Raw genomic sequence first — 16,249 nt, forward strand, 5'->3', positions numbered from 1 at the left:
CACATTTACAACCTCCCATTCTAGCAGTCGCCGTTACAGAACAGAACAGAACAGCCAGCAGCCTCGTCTGCCGTCTGCAATGTGCTGGTAACAACAGCCACCCTCTCCTGCTGCTCGCTGTGTCCACACAACGTCTGGAACCTTTTAGAGACTATCAATATACACTATCACTAGTGGAAAATGCAGCTGCCCGTTTTAACTAACACTAAAAGACGTGAGCTCATTACTCCAGTCCTCCATTCACTCCATAGAAATTTCATGAATAAAGTCGAAATTTTGAGAATAAAGTTGAAATACAATTTGGTGAATAAAGTGTAAATGTCTCCTCTGGCCAATCAAATCCAGTTAGGAGAGAGACTGACAGCTCTGCAGCAGCAGCCGTAACTAACTAACTAACTAACTAACTAACTAACTAACTAACTTACATCCTTGGAGTGGAACGTTAAGGGTACGTTTCTGAAGTTATGCAACTGCATATTATTATTATTTCTTTATTTGGTATGGACATCACAATTACATAGGACAAACCAAATGCACTGTTTGAGTGTTTCAGCATACATGCTAATTTGCAACACTTGTCCACAGGAGGCTTTTAAAAAAGTACAGACAATAAAATATATAATAAAATTAGAGGATGACATAAGATATAAAGCAAAGACAAAATAATTCCAGAGCAGAACCAGACCTGACCTATTCATGTAGGCACTGTTGTTTAGATTTGAGCCATAGTTTGAGTCCTCTGTTGAAAATATTGCCAAAATATTGCTGCGTTTCTCATTTTAAATTAGTGGGTAAAGAATTCCAGAGTTTTGCACCTTCACAGAAAAGACAGACTCACCAAAAGAGGTCTTATACTTGGGGAAACGACAATCACCGTTGGTGGAGGCCCGTGTGGTTACTCTACCTAGTAACTACTTCAGAGAACAGAAACATGATTATGGAAACATTTAAAAACCAGTTTAAGACTACTAAAATTCACAAAGTTTTCAAAAGTGAAAAGGTTGTGTTTTCTTAAAATTTCACAGCGGTGCCATCTCATAGGTTTCTGTTCCGTAATTTTTATTGCCTGCTTGTATAATGATATTATAGGTTTTAGAGTTGTTGGAGAGGCAAATGACCATGATGTGATGCAATATGACAAATGTGAAAAGATCAATGCATGCATGTATAATCAGGCAGTTTAACATGACAAATTCCTTCAAATATAACGAAATAAATTTAGATTTGGTTTGACCTTCTTGGAAATTTGCTTAACCTGACTGTCGAATTTTAAATTCTTGTCCAGAATAATGCCTAGGTACTTGACTTCGGTCACTACATCAATTTTTTCATTTTCGATCCATACCTCAAATACGTCATTAGCAGCCCTATCACGTATAGAGAAACACATGGAGACAGTTTTCTTTACATTAAGAGTAAATAAGACAGCTCAAGCCATTTATGAATGTTTAGTAGTAGTATATGTGTGATATGTGTTTGAAATCAATATCGTAAAGCCAATTCTTGTATTCTGAACCTTGTTGTTCAACTATTTTCTCGACATTTCGACTTTTTTCTCAACATTTTGACTTTTTTCTCCAAGTGCATAATGAAAAAAAAATCTTCCTGCTCTAAAATATTATTTTTATTTTCCTCCTGCCTGGCCCTAATACTCTTCCGTAGAACGTAGCCTGTATAAGTGTTTTCCTAGCTGCTAAATGAAGGCAGGCCCTATTTGGATAATGAAAACCCAGCCTAACCTTTAGTTTTTTCATGAGGTTCTCACTATGCACCGTGTTCTCTGTTTTCTGTCCCTGTCTCCAGTGGATAACCTGAATGTGCTGGTTCCGGAGCTGCTGGGAAAGCTGAAGGTGGTGGAGGACAAGAAGCCGTTTAACAACGTCACCAGCAACATCGTGAGGATCCGGGAGCTCATCGCCCAGGCCCGGAGCGTGGCCAGGAAAGTCAGTCCGCTTCTTCTGACACCACGCTTGTGTCTCCTGCATTATTACAACTGACTTTCAGACAAATCAGTGAAAGAGTAGGAGTGGTTTTACTGGACTTTACTAATGTTCTTGATCCCACTGCTCTGGATCAACATGGAAAAAGTGTTGGTGATACATTCAGTACTGGAGTTGTAAAAAGAAATCAGGGGGGATGGTGGATTTGATCATATGGGAACAGATCATTTGTGCTGATTACAAATAATATAATATATTACAAATAATAGCAGTGACCAAAACAGCTGCAGAAATACTGCAGGAATGACATAGCAGCAGTTAAATGCAGCCTTCTGTAAGCTTTAAATATCCACTGGGCTTACATCAAATACATCAAAACACAACAATAAAAAACACTTTTCTGAACTTATCAATATGACTCTGTCCTTCACAGGATAAGTAACATGGATCACTGCAAAAACTCACAATCTTAACAAGAATATTTGTCTTATTTCTAGTTAAAATGTCTCATTTTAGTAAAAAAATCTCATTACACTTAAAACAAGACTCATCACTGGAAAAAACAACAATTTTCACCTGTTTCAAGTAGATTTTCACTTGAAATAAGTAGAAAAATCTGCCAGTGGAACAAGATTTTTTTGCTTGTAATAAGAAGATAAATCTTGTCCCACTGGCAGATTTTCTTACTTATTTCAAGTGAAAATGTACTTGAAACAGGTGAAAATGGTCAAATAAGTTATTTTTCTGGTGTTATTTTTCTGGTGATGACTCTAAATGTTGAAATAGCAGTAAAACCACATTCATTGATGAAATGACATAAGGGATGGAAAGGAGGGATGGCAGTTTTACAGGGGGGGGGGGGTTGATTTGGACCGTTTTTATTTCAGGGGGGATGATTTGGACCGTTTTTATTTCAGGGGGGGATGATTTGGACCGTTTTTATTTCAGGGGGGGATAATTTGGACCATTTTTATTTCAGGGGGGGATGATTTGGACCGTTTTTATTTCAGGGGGGGATGATTTGGACCATTTTTATTTCAGGGGGGGATGATTTGGACCGTTTTTATTTCAGGGGGGGATGATTTGGACCGTTTTTATTTCAGGGGGGGATGATTTGGACCGTTTTTATTTCAGGGGGGGTGCCATCCCCCCTCATCCCCCCTAATCCCTCTCATCCGCCCTCATCCCCCCTCATCCCTCCTCATCCCCCCTCATCCCTCCTCATCCCCCCTCATCTCCCCTCATCCCTCCTCATCCCTCCTCATCCCCCCTCATCCCCCCTCATCCCCTCTCATCCGCCCTCATCCCCCCTCATCCCTCCTCATCCCCCCTCATCCCTCCTCATCCCCCCTCATCTCCCCTCATCCCTCCTCATCCCTCCTCATCCCCCCTCATCCCTCCTCATCCCTCCTCATCCCCCCTCATCCCCCCTCATCCCCCCTCATCCCCCCTCATCCCCTCTCATCCGCCCTCATCCCTCCTCATCTCCCCTCATCCCTCCTCATCCCCTCTCATCCGCCCTCATCCCTCCTCATCCCCCCTCATCCCCCCTCATCCCCTCTCATCCGCCCTCATCCCCCCTCATCCCTCCTCATCCCCCCTCATCCCTCCTCATCCCCCCTCATCCCTCCTCATCCCCCCTCATCCCCCCTCATCCCTCCTCATCCGCCCTCATCCCCCCTCATCCCCCCTCATCCCCCCTCATCCCCCCTCACCCCCCACCCCCCTCATCCCCCCTCATCCCCCCTCATCCCCCCTCATCCCCCCTCAACTCCAGTCCTGACTGTATGTCTTTGTGGAGTTTATGGAGACGAAACAGGAAGAAATTCTCAGTCTCTCTCTCATTTGTTCCTCCATCAGGTCCAGGTCTCCATGAAGTTTAACGGGCAGTCCTCGGTGCAGGTTCAGCCCATCAGCAACCTGGAGGAGCTGCAGACCGTCACCTCCATCAGCCTGTTCATGAGGGTGGACCCGGACAAGGACCCCATAGAAGACCGGTTCATCCTGTACCTGGGAGACAGAAATGTGAGGAACCCAGGCAGAATAAATAACGCTGCTTTGCCGCTCCTGGTCCAGGTTCAGATAGTAAAGGTGCTAAGCCAGACCTGCAGTCCCAGACCTGCAGCCAGGGACCCAAACCAGGGGAAACATGCTGGTAGGATCTTGTGGATGTGGATAGTTGGCAATGATGTTGGTAGTAGAAGCAACAGTCTTTGAAATCAAGCAACTGCTTCTGTCAAAGGGTTTCCCAGAGACACGAGAGACTAACGGTGCATGTGTGCTGGGGTTCATTTACAGAAGTGCTGCTTTGTCCAGCCCATTATCGCACAAAAGCACTAGTTGTGAGTTCTGTTTCTCTGCCTTGGTTTAACGTTGCTTCACCTCGGCCCTTTCTGGGGTACAAATCCATACAGGGAAGTGTGCGCTTGCTGCTTTTTAAGCGTGGAATAAAAGCCCCAGCATGAGCCACAAATAGGATGGTTGTGCTTTTGAAACATCACTGACTACGTTTCCATGCATCAATAACCCTTTTCTAACGGGAATATTAGCAATAACCCGGTTACACGGCCATGTAAACACCAATAACCCCTTTGAATAACTGCAATTTGCTCATATTCCGGTTTTTAAAACCCTAAATATGAGCCCTGGGTTACTCCTTTTCTAACCTGAATATTTGGTCATGTAAAGACTAACGGGATTTTATGGAAGAGTATTAGGGCCATACAGGAGAAAAAATATTCGTGAGGGGAAGATTTGTTTTTATTGTGAACTTCGAGAAAAAAGTCGAAATGTCAAGAAAAAAGTCGAAATGTGGAGATTAATGTTGAAATACAGTTTCGAGAAAATAGTCGAAATTTCGCCTTTTTTCTCAACATTTCAACTTTATTCACGAAATTTTGACTTTTTCGCGACATTTCGACTTCTTTCTCGAAATTGTACTTCAACATTAATCTCGACATTTCGACTTTTTTCCGAAGTGCATAATAAAAAAAAATCTTCCTCCTCTCCAATATTATTTTTATTTTTCTCCATAGCCCTAATACTCTTCCGTAGGATTTTCCCATCAAACGGAACATGAATTTGTTTTCTGCACATGCTCTGTTCACAAGGAATCCTGGTCTTTTGAGTCCAGGAAGTTCTTCTAAACACGGAGAAACCAAGACCAGGAGGAGACTAATCACTTCATAAATGTAGTGAAGGATATGAACATTTCTGCATTTGTAGACGGTAGAAAGTACCGGGATAGAAGATTTACAAGAAGGTGAGAGAAAAGTTGCGTGAAGCAGCATTTGTAGGAACGCCAGACCAGATCAAGCTCCGCTGGAAGACGCTGGAAAAGGCGAACTAGGGACAAGAAAGAAGACGGTACCAGCGAGTCCGATTATCCGCCGTGCTGCTGTTGTTGTTGTTGTTGTTTTGAATTTGGATACAGGAAGAAGAAGCGGAAATGACGGTAATTGCGTGATGATGTTCTCCGTGCGTCGCTGGTTTGATCCAGATATCCTGAATGATTAATTACCATGTAAACGGAATATTCCCAATGTTCCAGTAACCGGAATATTGACCTTAAAGGAGCATGAGGCTCCTTTTAAGAAATGAGACTCTCTAGCGCCACCCTTCCCCACGACGGCCGTTGGGGGTACTGCAGCCAACAGCGAAACCGGCACGGGAGAACGGGGAGAACTTGCATGCAGCGTCATGTGACGTCACATCCGCAGCCCAGCGCGGGAAATTTGGGCCCGAATTGCAGCACATTTTGCAGCACACAGCCTGTTCAAGGCAACGGAGAGATACGCTAGAGGGCTCATTCTTTTGGGTTTGGAACGCTTCATCTGACAAGTTCGAACTTAAAACGTATACGAATTTTTTTCATAAATCCTGCCTCAATCCGGCCTCAAGCTCCTTTAACCCGAGGTTTTGACTGCATGTAAATGTCAAGTCAGTATGTAAAGTTAAATCCCCTCTCCATGTTGGAAACCTTTACAAAAACCTTTGAAGGTAAAGAGTGTGGTAAACTCTTGTAAAGTGAGCAAACAAAAGGCTTGATGGGAAAGTGAATGCCGTGACGTTTCTGCCTTCAGGGTAAAAAAGACTACATGGGTTTGGCCATCAAGAACGACAACCTGGTGTTCGTCTACAAGCTCGGGGCGGAGGATGTGGAGATCGCTCTGAGCTCCAAGCCCGTCAGCCAGTGGCCGGCCGTCTTCAACTTCATCAAGATAGAAAGGTAAAGGATGTTAAGGTGGACACATGATCTGACACTGATCATGAAGGTATTGATGTGTTTTTGAAAGCTTATGAAAGAAAAACATGTAGTGTAATCTCAACCCTGTACAAAGGTTTGCTGTCTTGCAGGAAGACTTCCTCTCTTTATATCAAAGAAAAATGGGAAAAAGAGTTGAGAGAATGGATAACTGAGGAGGAACGGTTTAATATTTGTAAAACGGAGTGCACGGCCACTAGATCCAGGATCTGGAGAGAATTCAATTGGAAAATTGTTCGTATTTTGGACTATAAGCCGCACCTGCATACAAGCCGCATCTGCTCTATTTAAAAAAAAAGATATTTCAGCTGCAGATATTTCTGTTGTTAGATTAGATATTTACTACATGTACAGAAGGATTTTGAACTGTAAATGATGTTCATGTTTGTACCTAAATAGATCTTTCCTAACAGTGTCTTTTAACACGGCAGCAACTTTGCTGATTAAAACGGGACAGAACCAAGAGAAAATAACCGGTATTTATTTATCTATTTATCTGTTTGAAATCTGCTTCTACTTCTATCTGCTAAAGAAGAAGTAGCGTATTCTTCTTTGCATTTATTTTGTCTTAGTTTTGATTCTAATTCCGGTTAGACCACCGAGCGGTGGAAGAAAAATCCACAGAATAGAACCTTTGTATAAGCTGCATGGTTGAAAACCATGAAAAAAGTAGCGGCTTATAGTCCAGAAAATACGGTAGTCAGATTTTTTATAACTCCAAACATTAGGAAGGAAACTGTATGTAAGCAGCAGCCGTGCTGGACACTATGTGGACACAGGGATGTGGCTCATATGCAGATTTTCTGGTCTTACCAGAAGATAATAGGATATTGGGATCAAATATGGCGGGTTTTAAGAAAAATAGTAGGATACGAGATTCCCAAAACTTGTAAGATACTTTATTTGGGAAATTTTACACAAGATATAATACAAAAAGAGGATCAATATCTTGTTAAAGTTCTTCTATCGGCAATTAATAAAGCAATAACGAGGTTATGGTGTAAAGCAGAACCAGCGACCACGGGGCCGTGGCTGAGCAGAAGAAATATTGTAATGGAAAAAATGACATATAAACTACGATTACAAGAGACACAATTTCAGGAAAAATGGGAAAAATGGACAGATTATAGCCAGATGACAACACCACATATGAGAAGAATTGCTTTGTGAAGTATGTAAAACCTGACACTGTAATTGTTGATGGAATTTTTGATGGAAATTGATTGAAAGTTTAAAAAAAAAAAAAGGTGGACACATAATGCAGAAAACATTATTACTCATGAAAGTGAACTGAAACTGCCAAACCTCACCAAACATCTTAGTTTCATGCTGTCTGACCAGAACGTGTGGTGTTACCTTAACACAGTGATACAGCCTAAGTGGAAATAGAGGGTTTGCATTGACGTCACTTCCCCACTGGACCAGCCGCCTTACTCACACTGAGTGGTAAAACATCAGCAAAAACAGCTGCAACTAGTGGAGAAGACGGGATAACAGACGATTATCGGCTTAAATTAAAGGCAGTTGGACTTGACAGTGACCCGTACAGTTACCCCAAGAACCAGTGGTCCATGGACATTAATATTTGGTACAGTTACCAAGAACCAGTGGTCCATGGACATTAATATTTGGTACAGTTACCAAGAACCAGTGGTCCATGGACATTAATATTTGGTACAGTTACCAAGAACCAGTGGTCCATGGACATTAATATTTGGTACAGTTACCAAGAACCAGTGGTCCATGGACATTAATATTTGGTACAGTTACCAAGAACCAGTGGTCCATGGACATTAATATTTGGTACAGTTACCCCAAGAACCAGTGGTCCATGGACATTAATATTTGGTACAGTTACCCCAAGAACCAGTGGTCCATGACATTAATATTTGGTACAGTTACCAAGAACCAGTGGTCCATGGACATTAATATTTGGTACAGTTACCCCAAGAACCAATGGTCCATGGACATTAATATTTGGTACAGTTACCAAGAACCAGTGGTCCATGGACATTAATATTTGGTACAGTTACCAAGAACCAGTGGTCCATGGACATTAATATTTGGTACAGTTACCAAGAACCAGTGGTCCATGGATATTAATATTTGGTACAGTTACCCCAAGAACCAGTGGTCCATGGACATTAATATTTGGTACAGTTACCAAGAACCAGTGGTCCATGGACATTAATATTTGGTACAGTTACCAAGAACCAGTGGTCCATGGATATTAATATTTGGTACAGTTACCAAGAACCAGTGGTCCATGGACATTAATATTTGGTACAGTTACCAAGAACCAGTGGTCCATGGATATTAATATTTGGTACAGTTACCCCAAGAACCAGTGGTCCATGGACATTAATATTTGGTACAGTTACCAAGAACCAGTGGTCCATGGAAATTAATATTTGGTACAGTTACCAAGAACCAGTGGTCCATGGACATTAATATTTGGCCACCAATCCAGTTTCCTGATATTTATATGAACTTAATTTCTACGCCGGGGAAATACACGAAGCAAAGCTTGAAGGCTTACAAAAGTCTTGGCGCTTGGTCCGACTTCAAGGCAGGATTTGTTGTAGAAATTAAAGTGATGAGGACACCGAACTTTATGATTTGACCGTTTAACGTTAGCTACCCAAAAATCCAACATTACCTGATACAAAATGGGAACCACAAATCCACGTTTCGGTGTCTGGAATCCAGTTGTTTCTGTGAATTGCAGCGATCCATTTGTCTCTCTTAAGCTTATTTTTCAGCAGTCTGTAAAACGATAACTCTGATTTCTTGCTAAATCTATGAGTACAGTTGATCGCACAACAACTCTTTCCCATTTTAGATGTTTTCCAGTTGCTCAAACTGAAAGTTTACGCTGACACTCAGTCTTTCTGACACTCAGTCTTTCTGCCACTCAGTCTTTCTGTCACTCGGTCTTTCTGACACTCAGTCTTTCTGACACTCAGTCTTTCTGACACTCAGTCTTTCTGACACTCAGTCTTTCTGACACTCAGTCTTTCTACCACTCAGTCTTTCTGCCACTCAGTCTTTCTGATACTCAGTCTTTCTGCCACTCAGTCTTTCTGATACTCAGTCTTTCTGACACTCAGTCTTTCTGACACTCAGTCTTTCTGATACTCAGTCTTTCTACCACTCAGTCTTTCTGCCACTCAGTCTTTCTGACACTCAGTCTTTCTGATACTCAGTCTTTCTACCACTCAGTCTTTCTGCCACTCAGTCTTTCTGACACTCAGTCTTTCTGATACTCAGTCTTTCTACCACTCAGTCTTTCTACCACTCAGTCTTTCTACCACTCAGTCTTTCTGACACTCAGTCTTTCTACCACTCAGTCTTTCTGACACTCAGTCTTTCTGACACTCAGTCTTTCTGACACTCAGTCTTTCTGTCACTCAGTCTTTCTGATACTCAGTCTTTCTACCACTCAGTCTTTCTTACACTCAGTCTTTCTGACACTCAGTCTTTCTTTCTGACACTCAGTCTTTCTTACACTCAGTCTTTCTGACACTCAGTCTTTCTGACACTCAGTCTTTCTGACACTCAGTCTTTCTGTCACTCAGTCTTTCTGATACTCAGTCTTTCTACCACTCAGTCTTTCTTTCTGACACTCAGTCTTTCTACCACTCAGTCTTTCTGACACTCAGTCTTTCTTTCTGACACTCAGTCTTTCTGACACTCAGTCTTTCTTTCTGACACTCAGTCTTTCTTACACTCAGTCTTTCTGACACTCAGTCTTTCTTTCTGATACTCAGTCTTTCTACCACTCAGTCTTTCTAACACTCAGTCTTTCTTACACTCAGTCTTTCTGACACTCAGTCTTTCTTACACTCAGTCTTTCTGACACTCAGTCTTTCTTTCTGACACTCAGTCTTTCTTACACTCAGTCTTTCTGTCACTCAGTCTTTCTTACACTCAGTCTTTCTGTCACTCAGTCTTTCTTACACTCAGTCTTTCTGTCACTCAGTCTTTCTGACACTCAGTGGTTTAACCCGCTGTGAAGTCTCATCTGTGACGTCATGTGCGTTCCCTCTATTGAAGGTGTGAACAGATTCATCAAGTTGTCTAAACGGCTCCTTTATTGTGGTTATCTGATTCCAGGCTGGGCAGACATGGAAAGGTGTTCCTGACCATCCCCAGCCAGAGCTCCACGGACGAACAGAAGTTCATTCAGAAAGGAGAAGCTACAGGCACAGACTCGCTGTTCGACATCGACGCCAAGGACACGGTGTTCTTCGTGGGCGGAGTCCCCCCGGATATCACGGTACTCGGCGGCAACGTTCCTCCGTTCAGATCCTCCGGTATTATCACATCCTTTGTCCTCTGACGACACACGACTGTTCTCCCTCTCTCCCACCAGCTGCCTCCTCCGCTGAGCCTGGCTCCGTTCGTGGGCTGCATCGAGCTGGCCTCGCTCAACAACGAGGTCATCAGCATCTACAACTTTAGAGAGACTCACAAGATCAACATGGTGACGTCACCACCCTGCCCCAGGTACCCAGGACTCTATTGATCTGATTGATTGATTGATTGATTGATTGATTGATTGATTGATTGATTGATTGATTGATTGATTGATTGATTGATTGATTGATTGATTGATTGATTGATTGATTGATTGATTGATTGATTGATTGATTTTGTACATGTAAAAAGACAACAATTAACCCATGTGCTGTCTTCGGGTCAAGGAAGGAAGGAAGGAAGGTTGGTTCAGACCGAAAAAACTTTGCGCCTCAAGCCCCAGAATACGGTGTGACGTACATGAACGAAAATCGGTACACACCTGTATCATGTCGCAACTTAAAGAAAAGTCTCTTGGCGCCATGGCCGAAACCGAACAGGAAGTCGGCCATTTTAAACATTCTGAATTAATCGCGTAATTTTGGAGCAATATGAGCCATTCCTTCGAGAATTAATACGGCCCGAACCGTAACATGCACCCAGGTGTGTTATACATCAAAATGTGCGTCTCTATCCTGCGACTACGCGCATTACTTTTCTCTTTCAAAAGTGTTAACGTGGCGACGCTAGACGGCAAAAAGCGCGCCCCCCTTCATCTGATTGGTCCATATTTGATAGTTCCCCAAAAGTCACCAAATTTTGCATGCAAGGCAGGCCTGGCAATAAATTTGATATTTTATGGTTTACATTAATGGGCGTGGCAAAATGGCTCAACAGCGCCCCCCGGAAAACTTTGTGCCTCAAGCCCCACAATACGGTTTGACGTACATGCATGAAAATCGGTACACACCTGCATCATGTTGCAACTTAAAGAAAAGTCTCTTGGCGCCTTGGCCGAAACCGAACAGGAAGTCGGCCATTTTTAATTTATTGTGTAATTTTGGCGCAATTTATGCCATTCCTTCGGCAATTAATACGGCCCGAACCGTAACGTGCACCCAGGTGTGTTATACCTCAAAATGTGCGTCTTCATCTTGCGACTACGCGCATTACTTTTCTCTTTCAAAAGTGTTACCGTGGCAACGCTAGACGCGAAAAAGCGCGCGTCCCCTTCATCTGATTGGTCCATATTTGATAGTTCTCCAAAAGTCACCAAATTTTACATGCAAGCCAGGCCTGGTGATAAATTTGATATGTCATGGTTTGCATTAATGGGCGTGGCCTAACGGCTCAACAGCGCCCCCTAGAATACTTTTCTCTGCCATAACTTTTGAATGGTTTGACATAAAGAGTCGTGGGTGGTGTCATGGGACTCGGTATAGAGTCCTTTACCATAATTGGTGAAAATTAGCCCCGCCCCTTCTTCTGATTGGTTGTCCCTATTTCCTGCTATAACATTTGAATGGTTTGACATAGAGAGTTGTGGGTGGTGTCATGGGACTCTGTAATGAGTCCTTGACCTTCATTGGCCTGAATTAGCCCCGCCCCTTCTTCTGATTGGTTGTCCCTTTTTTCTGCTATAACTTTTGAATGGTTTGACATAGGAAGTCATGGGTGGTGTCTTTTCTGATATGCTTATGGGGGGCGGTGGCCGTGAGTGCGAGGGCCCGTTCATCGCTGCTTGCAGCTTTAATTGTTTTTGTAATTGCATTACAGAAAATCACAATATTCTAATTTTCTGACAGTCCTGTATATACACACACACACACACACACACACACACACACACACACACACACACACACACACACACACACACACACACACACACACACACACACACACACACACACACACACACATAGCTGCCCATTTCTGTACATAAATATAAATAAATGTATATTTTAGGCCCCTAAAAGCCGCTAAACCCCTTCCTCTTTGTACCTTGATCTGATATCCTGAAGGAGCCCAGCGGCCTCTCAACAAAACTGATCAACAAGATGATAAAATGTTTAACCGTGACCTTCTCACACTCTTGATTGTGTTCTCAGGTATAAGCTGGCGTTCTCTCAGAGTCGCATCGCCAGCTACCTGTTTGACGGGACAGGATACGCTCTCATCAGTAACATCCAGAGGAGGGGGAAGTTCAGCATCGTCACCAGATTTGACATCGCCGTGCGAACAGTCGCCAACAACGGTGTCCTGTTACTCATGGTGAACGGGGTAGGTGTAGCTTCACTATGTTCCCAGTACTAAATGTAAATGACTGTCTGATCTGTTCCTGATGAAGGTGCAGATCAGACAGGGAAGGTTGGAAAATTACAATATGGTGTAAAAGTTCATTTATTTCAATAATTCAACTTAAAAGGTGAAACTAATATACTATATTACATAGTGTCATTACATGCAAGATATATTAAGCCTTTATCTGTTATCATTTTGATGATTGAATTGTTTATTGATTTCATAAAATATTCAATTTTTTTTTATTTTTTTTTATTTGGGTTTTCATAAACTGTGAGCCAAAATCATCAAAATTATAACAAATAAAGGCTTGAAATATCTCACTTTGCATGTAGTGGGAAATAATATTTGTTTCACCTTGACATCAATAAATAACAGAGCGAACCAACCCATGTTGCTGTCTTTAATATATCCTGTCCTTTATGTTGTTCATTATTGTTAGTGCGTTGTTCATGTTTGTGTGTGTGTGACAGACGTGCATCGTGGGATAATTGTGAAATACAGAATAAACGGCGTTCCGTATTGAACCAATACGGAATGCAACTTTTAATTCCCAATTACGTAAAAATTCCGTATTTCCAGGTGGCGATCCTGCTGACAATCCTCACGCTGCACGACCTGCAACCTCGCTATTCTTTTGGATTTGTGGTTGTGACGTTTGTACGTCAGATTGCATGTCAGAGTCAGAGTCCGAAACCATCAGATTCCCTGAGCCCCGTGGTCTCCACTCGCTGCCGTTTCATTTCAGTTCAGTTATTTATTTGGCACAAATTTGTTTTAAAAACCATGCATGGAGGAAACAAAGCCCGAAGAGTTCCACTCCCATCAACTACTGGGATGAAGTAACAAAGATAATGTACAACAAATTAAAATAATTATAAATATTAACATAAAAGAGGTCTGGATTAAATTAAAGATAAAGACATTGAAGGTTAAGACAGAATACCCGGGGGGCAAGTCCCCTGTTTTCTTAGTGTGCTGCATTTGCCCTGCTATAAAAGGTAGTCCACCAGAAATAATATCTATGACCCAGTAGGAACACAACCTATATGGACTACCTGGCCAATTTTTTGCTGGAAATTCAATATGGCCACCTTAATATTGGCCACTTATCAAAACATAGCTTGGTGATAACTTTTGAACCAAATGGGCTAGAAATGCAAACTTGGTGTCTGTTTCATGGTTTCAGAGCATGAGAAAACCATTGGAATACTTATTTTTATGATTGGGTGTATCTGGTTGTCAATGTCAATATGGCTGCAGTCATAATAAATAATGTATGGTATTACGGGCAAAATGGGTCTATACAAAACCACTCACTGCAGCTGGCTCTGCAGAGCTGAAGTCAATGCTCCACCTCCACTCATCCAGCCCACACCAAGAGTCTGGTTTAAGGCTGTGTAACCCGCGATGCAGAGATGGTAGTCAAGGTCATGGCAGCAGTGGAGACTAACCCGTTTACAGTGACAACACCATCCATAATCAACATATCTACGGGACAGTGTGCTGATTGTACAGTCAAGGATGACTTGATCCGTGTCAAAGAACTGGGTCTGAAGGCATTGTGTGAGTCACTGTCCAGTGATCAGAAAAAGACAAGTATAATGAAGCTCAACACTTTCCATACGCAAAACACCAAATCCAAAAAGAGTAAGGGAAAATCTTCAGCACCTGGCAAGAGCAATGAAATAACTGCCCTCCTGCGCATGACCCAAATCATAGCCAGTGGTGGAGAACTCAACATCGTTGACTTTATAGGCAACCACGAGTGCAGTGACCTCCCCCCTTGCCTCTTCCAGGAAGATGGCAGGATGCGAACAGGTACCAAGGCACGCCTTGTGAATGCGTCCCTGACCTGCCTAAAGAACACCGAAAAACAGCAGTAGTTGTTGATGCCATGTATGCCATACGCCATTGGTCTTTCCTGAAAGCTGAAACGTTTGGAACAATCGCTGGGCGATACCATAGTCTGCTACTGAATGATGTGCCTGCCGGCACAGAGATTATTCACTTCTGCTTTGACTGGTACAGTGGACCAAGTCTTAAGACACCTGAGCAAGAGTACAGATATGCTCGACCAAAACCTGCCAAAGAATATCAGGTCAGCAAGCATTACACAGCTTTAGGGACCTTTAGGGTCCGGAGCCGGGTCCGACACCAGCCCTGGTCCAACTGGACCCTGAAAGTCATGATTCTTCTTCAGAGCGTCTAGAAACCTGGTTTTCTGCAGGTTCTAATAAACATGGGCTTTAAAACTTCTATTAAAGCAACAATTCTACTTCCTGTTAGTGCATGTAAACGTACTGAGTGTGTACTACATACTACATACTGCATACTACATACTGCATACTACATACTACATACCTATACTACATGCCGTATACTACATACTGCATACTACATACCGTATACTACATATTGCATACTTCATACGACATACTGCATACTACATACCTATACTACATTGTCCTGGCATCCGAGGAACACGATGCCATTGACGGGAAGCAAAACCGTGGTGATTTTACACACTTCACTGTTGCGACTTTTTCCTTTTTTCCAATATTTATTTCCATAAAAGGGGCTTACAATCATAAATCCATGCGGCTCCACAATTAGGGAAAAATCCAACGAAACGAAAACTATATAGAAAAGTAACTAAAACAGCGTGAAATGGTCAAAATTGGCATTTAACCACAGCCGCCTCCTGTCTGACATTTCTACCTGACTGACGCACACACACCCACACACCACACCGGTCCCAATCATGAGGGGTGTGTCCCGGCCCCACCCATCCAACAATTATTATTATTAAATAAAATAAATAAAATAAACTCAGGTACTGTTTAACATAAACTAATTACCAAGCCAAGATAATTCAAAGTAACAGATCAACTTCATAAACATCCTGAACTAAACTTTTTTCTAAACTAAGGATAAGAAATGAAGAAATGGCTACAACATACATACTACATGCCGTATACTACATATTGCATACTACATACCGTATACTACATATTGCATACTACATACTACATACTGCATACTACATACTACATACTGCATACTGCATACTGCATACTACATACCGTATACTACATACCGCATACTACATACTACATACTGCATACTACATACTGCATACTACATACTGCATACTGCATACTACATACTACATACCGCATACTACATACTACATACTGCATACTACATACTACATACTTCATACTGCATATTGCATACTGCATACTACATACTACATACCGCATACTACATACTACATACTTCATATTGCATACTGCATACCGTATACTACATACTGTATACTACATACTACATACCGCATACTACATACTGCATACTGCATACTACATACTGCATACTACATACTGCATACTGCATACCACATACTACATACCGCATACTACATACTGCATACTGCATA

The 16,249-nt window shown here is 42.2% G+C and overlaps 1 protein-coding gene across 1 annotated transcript in view; it reads left to right on the forward strand.

The window, feature by feature from the left end:
* The window catches only part of LOC133464409 (laminin subunit alpha-4-like), a 106,939-nt gene that overhangs the window by 60,088 nt on the left and 30,602 nt on the right, over positions 1-16,249 (forward strand). Inside the window, exons 20-25 of the mRNA XM_061746358.1 lie at positions 1,804-1,943; positions 3,801-3,965; positions 6,023-6,168; positions 10,321-10,483; positions 10,580-10,713; positions 12,615-12,786. Coding sequence (XP_061602342.1) covers positions 1,804-1,943; positions 3,801-3,965; positions 6,023-6,168; positions 10,321-10,483; positions 10,580-10,713; positions 12,615-12,786 — 920 coding nt within the window. The remainder of the gene's footprint in view (positions 1-1,803; positions 1,944-3,800; positions 3,966-6,022; positions 6,169-10,320; positions 10,484-10,579; positions 10,714-12,614; positions 12,787-16,249) is intronic.

This window comes from Cololabis saira, chromosome 18 (genome assembly GCF_033807715.1).
Source record: "Cololabis saira isolate AMF1-May2022 chromosome 18, fColSai1.1, whole genome shotgun sequence".
Classification (NCBI taxonomy): domain Eukaryota; kingdom Metazoa; phylum Chordata; class Actinopteri; order Beloniformes; family Belonidae; genus Cololabis; species Cololabis saira.